The sequence below is a fragment of the Pezoporus flaviventris genome, unplaced genomic scaffold (assembly GCF_033815535.1).
Source record: "Pezoporus flaviventris isolate CSIRO_AGI_PZ_B2104156 unplaced genomic scaffold, CSIRO_AGI_Pfla_v1 ptg000025l, whole genome shotgun sequence".
NCBI classification, from domain to species: domain Eukaryota; kingdom Metazoa; phylum Chordata; class Aves; order Psittaciformes; family Psittacidae; genus Pezoporus; species Pezoporus flaviventris.
Genome location: NW_026892573.1, coordinates 15,335,109 through 15,340,348, shown reverse-complemented (window position 1 = coordinate 15,340,348; position 5,240 = coordinate 15,335,109). Strand labels below are relative to the sequence as shown.

General features: G+C 46.8%; 1 protein-coding gene across 3 annotated transcripts; it reads right to left on the bottom strand.

Moving 5' to 3' along the window:
- Positions 1 to 526: 526 nt before the first annotated feature.
- Positions 527 to 2,714, bottom strand: GPR12 (G protein-coupled receptor 12). 3 transcript variants are annotated; one of them, XM_061457616.1, is made up of 2 exons: positions 2,532 to 2,714; positions 527 to 2,220 (listed from the first exon to the last, which is right to left on the bottom strand). In XM_061457616.1, exon 2 carries the CDS (start codon positions 1,963 to 1,965, stop codon positions 961 to 963), a length of 1,005 nt encoding a protein of 334 aa, XP_061313600.1. In that variant the 5' UTR covers positions 1,966 to 2,220; positions 2,532 to 2,714; the 3' UTR covers positions 527 to 960. The 3 variants fall into 3 exon arrangements, with proteins under 3 accessions (XP_061313600.1, XP_061313601.1, XP_061313598.1); XM_061457617.1 differs by having other exon boundaries at positions 527 to 1,973; XM_061457614.1 differs by having other exon boundaries at positions 527 to 1,977; positions 2,532 to 2,713.
- Between the last annotated feature and the right edge of the window lie 2,526 nt (positions 2,715 to 5,240).

Here is a 5,240-nt window from a genome sequence, read left to right as displayed (position 1 = left end):
TTTTAAATTACATAGAACAATGAAAACAAGTAGCAATAGTTTTGACTTGATAACAAACTTAACAGGAACCATTTAGGGCAGACACTAAATACGCATTGCAATAATTTGTGGGTTGTTTTATTAGATATTTTCTTATTTGCGTCTAAAAATACAAACTTGTCTGAGGAGAGACCCTATTGTTTCATAAATTTAGAAGATCCCCCCCCTAAATTCCTTTTAAAATTAATAGTATGAGCTCTAATGTCCCCTACCTAAGTGAAAATTTAAGACTGACTTTTGAAAGGGAAAGCAAAGCATAGCTTCTGTTTTAACAGCCAGCAGAACTCAGGAGATAACAGGTAACCCTTTAAAACAATTACCAAACTAATTCATGCAAAGATGTAAAAGAAAAAGCTATACAGTTAGTTCCTCAGAGCAAATTTGTTGCACTGAGATTATGACAATAAATACCAGATGAATCAGTACAATTGGCCATTATTTTGAAGAATATTCTGATGATACATAAATGTGGTAACAGGACTTGGGGTTTCTTTTTCTCCTCCTGTTTTAAAAAGAATTAGAGGGGAAAAAAATACCATGACAATAGGCTGTAACATGTAGTATGACTAAACCCAACCACACAAAAATTTCAAAGGAGGTATGCTGTTTCAATCTACCTTTAATTAACAAACTGAACATAAAATCATGGCAAACATGACAAAGTCTGGGTAAGATAACAAAAAGACCCTGAGCAACATTATAAATCTGTGAGAACACTGATGATTTTGATTTTGGAAATCATCCTTAAATCATTCTATTCATTTTGGTCACTGGGGTTTTCTGTTTATAAAAAGGTCAGTGCATCCTGTGGTTTTGATATGAACCCATCACACACCATTTAATGAATACAACTAAACCAACAACAGCATCGCGAGAACGCCTGGAAAGTAACACGTTAAGGAGCGTCCTCCCAGCTGCCAATCAGACATCACTGGGTGATCTTGCTCTCTGAGACAGGTTAGAAGGAATACAGCCACAACAGATGAGCCAAAGTGCTTTCTGTATCTCCTGGTTTCTAAAAGCATATATTACAGGATTGATGATGGAATTGTAGGTAGCTGGCAGGAGGGTGGCATAGGTGTATATAGAAGGGTAGGTGTAATCTGCTATTAAAGAATAAAGCGTAAAAGGCATCCAGCAAGCAGCAAAAGTCCCCAAAATAATGGCCAAAGTAGACACTCCTTTTCGGGTGGTCACATAGTGGGAAGTGGCCAGGAAATGGTGTTGCAAGGCAATCTGATGGGCATGGCGCATCACGATTTTACAGATCTGAATGTAGAGCTGCAGCATGAGGGCAAACATAAGCAAGAAAGAGACCGAAAGAACAGCTGCATTATTTTTAGTGAGTGGTCTGATAACACTGCAGGTGGATTCATCTCTGAGGCAGTTCCAGCCCATTACAGGCAGCAGTCCAACACAGATAGACGCTCCCCAGAGCAATATAAGCATGACATAGGTAAAAGTGACAGTCCTCTCTGAATTGTAAGTCAAAGCGTAATACAGTGAGAGATAACGGTCAACAGTAATAGCCAGCAAGCTGCCGACAGATGCTGAGAAAGAGGCAACAATCAGTCCAATCGTAACCAGTTTCGTAGCTTCTGATTGCAGAAGGTATGCAAAAACGAAATTGATGATCAGTCCAATGCCTGCTAAGAGATCTGCCAGCGCCAGGCTGCCTATCAGGAGGAACATGGGGGCACGAAGACTGGGGTTATGGAAAATTATAAGAACCACAACGGCATTTTCGCAGGAGATAAGGGTCCCTGAAGTACACAAGACAATGTCCCAGGGGTTTACCAAAAGCTCTGGCTCTGGGTCTACGACAGGAACCAGGGAGGAGCCTGTGGCTGAGGCATTCTCGGTAGAGCTGGCTTCTACATGATCCTGAGGCAGCCAGCTCAAATTAACCTTCAGATCTTCATTCATTTTAACCCCTGTCTTCTCCAACAGAAAGACATGGTTTTTAATGTTCAGACACAGCACTGGACACAGCACCCCCAGAGCATGCAATGCCCTAGACAACACCACCAGCCTAAATGTGCAGGCAGGCACTTGTTACATAAACGTGACAATAAAAACCAAACAAACAAAACAGAGAGGGGTATTTTAAACTGCCCGAGATTATCCGCTAAAAGAACTCACACACGGAGGCTGAGTGCTCCTAACGGCAATTCCCTTCACCTGCATAGACAGAAGGCACAGGCATGGGAAGGAGCCCATAGAACAGCAAACCCCCGCCCAAGTGCTGCAATTTGGGGTGGGGACCGGCTGCGGGGCGCTGTAAACCCCGTTATTCAGCAGCCACCATTTCAAAGTGGGGTTATTTCAGTCACGGAGGGAGCGGTCGGGGGGGGGGGGGGGGGGGTATATCCTTCACCGACCCCCTGTGAGGAAACCCCGCCCGGGCTGACGAGGGGGGAGAACTTATAAACTCTACGCGAAAACCACACACACACCACACACCCCACCACATACCCCCCGGCGGCGGTCACCTGGGCTTTCCCCCGGCGGGTCGGAGGAAGGAATGAAGGAGGAGGAAGAGGAGGAGGAGGAGGAGGAGGAAGAAGAAGAAGAAGGAGGAGGAGGAGGAAAAACAACAACAACAGAGGGTTGCCGCGATCCCTTCGAAGCGGCAGCCCGCCGCCCTCACGGCGCGAGGCCGAGGGCGCAGCGCAGGTGCGCGCCCCCCGCCCCTGCGCGCGCGCCTGCGCAGGTGCTTCCCGCCGCGCCGCGCGCTCGAGGTTTGGGGGGGGGGGGGAAGGGGAGAGAGAGAGGCGGGGAAGAGCGGGAGGAGCACCGCCCCCCCCCGCTCTTCCCCGCCCCTCTCCCCCCTCCCACCCCTTACCCCTGAGGTACCTCCGCGACCGCCCTGAGGCGAAGGAGGGTTTGGATCGCCCGTGTTGCCCGCAGAAGTTATAATCATGGCATCATTTAGCTTGGAAAGGACCTTTAAGAGCATCGACTCCCAGCAGTGCCAAGACCACCACTAAAGCATGTCACTGAGGGATTCATCTACACGGGTTTTGAACGCTTCCAGGGACGGTGATTCCTCCACTGCCCTGGGCAGCCTGTTCCATACCTGATCACCCGTTCAATTAATACATTTTTCCTAATACCCTATCTAAAGCTCCCCTGGTGCAGCTCGAAGCAATTACCTCCTATCCTATCTCTTGTTACTTGGGAGAGGAGTCAGGCCACCTTCTCACTCCATCCTAAGTACAGGCAGTTGTAGGGAGCAATAAGGTCCCCCCTGAGCCTCTTTTTCTCATAAGTCGCTTGTTCAGTGTTCAGAGTATATGGAGGTGAAGTCAAGTGGCACTGAACACTCACTGTAAGACTATTGTCATCTTTGCACTCTTAGTAGGCGCATGAAAGAAAAACAACCCCATGCAATGCTACAGACCTGGGGAAGAGTGGCTGGAAAGCTGCTCAGTGGAAAAGGACCTAAGGGTGCTGATTGTCAGCTGCTGAACATGAGCCAGCTTGTGTCCAGGCAGCCAAGAAGGCCAATGGCACCTGGCCTGTATCAGACACAGTGTGTCCAGCAGGGCCAGGGCAGTGATCATCCCTCTGTACTCAGCACTTGTAAAGCCGCACCTCAAATCCTGTGTTCAGTTCTGAGCTCCTCACTACAAGACAGACACTGAGGTGCTGGAGCAGGTCCATAAAAGGGCAACAAAGCTGGTGAAGGGTCTGGAGCACAGGTGCTATGAGGAGCAGCTGAGGGAACTGGGGGTGTTTAGTCATCCCTGGAGATACTCAAAACCTGATGGCATGCTCCTGACTGACCATGCTTTGAGAACCAGAATGGACCAGACCGTCTCCAGAGGCGCCTGAAAGACTCAACTGTTCTGTGATGCTGTGATTCATATGAAAATGACAATATAAGAGATTTAAAGCAGGGATGCACAGTATAAGGTCTAGAGCAGGTAGCACCTAACAGCATGCAGAGAGCCTGCTGAGGAAGCCTGGGCATGGGGATGCCTGCTTTCTTCAGAAGGTGATATTAGGGACACATGGCCAGATTTGCAGAGCTGTTACATACTGGGTAGTGCAGGCAACCCAGTGGGGCTTGAGTGTGTTAGAGGCTGAACTTGCAAAGAAGCAACTGGGTCAGAGGAGCACCGAACAGCTTCAGACACCAGATATACATGTTTGCATGCACAGGATAGTCTCCCAGGGTCCACTGTTTGTCAGTGGAGACAAGCATGTCCTCCAGGATATATCAAAATAGCGGGATGAGTTGGTCTTTAGAGGAGCCTAGGCCATTTTAAGAAAACATGCTTTGTCCTCGTTTACACCACCATGTATCTAAAGCACTTTGGAGAATCTGGCCCTGGTGAGTGACTGGAATCTGAAGAGAAGTTTTCCTTCTCCCTTGCTGGGTAACAGCATCAGCATGTGTACATCCTCCATTCAGGTCTACCCCAGCTGTTGTGAAACCTTGCTGACTCCCGATGATTCATTCATCTTTCTGGTGACCCATCTGCTTTATAACATGGATTAAAAATGGATATTACCTTGCTGCTGATTGCTGTCTTCCTGTTTTATCCACTGATTTCTTATGTGTGATAGTGTAACAAAAGCTTTCTTGTGATCTATAGTGAGTATATTTGGTGTGTTTCAGCACTGGCACTCTTACATTTAGAATGGTGGCATTAAAAAATGCAAAAGCTTTTCTTCATCCTGTTTTAACATTTGTTTCACAAATGGAGAAGACCAGCATTTCAATTAAATATTTTAATTTATAACTTTGGAGAGCTGTGTTTATTCACTTAGTTAATTTGCGGATGATTTCCATTCCAATTACAACACGTTATAAACAAGCTAATGCTTGTATACTGTATTGCCACTTTGTCACTTTTTAGTGAGATGGGGGACTGTCGTCATTAGGGCAGATGGCACAGGCATGGATTTCACCCTGTAGCACTACAGAATAGTTGTAATTTTGAAGAAAATCTCTTTTTAGGCACTGTAAATATTAACAGATGCAAAAATTAGTGATGGTTGTCATTAAAGACCTCTTGCACCACTGCCTTGCTACTGATTCTTGTCTGTCTCTCAGGGACATGCTGATTACAGATGATGTTTGCTGACCCAGCTAGCACAGAATAGCTTGGTGCTGGAACAAGAAGCAGAGGTCAGGCTGTGCTGGAGTTTGGGCTTGAGCTAGGATCCCGGCCTGATACTGCGACTGCCAT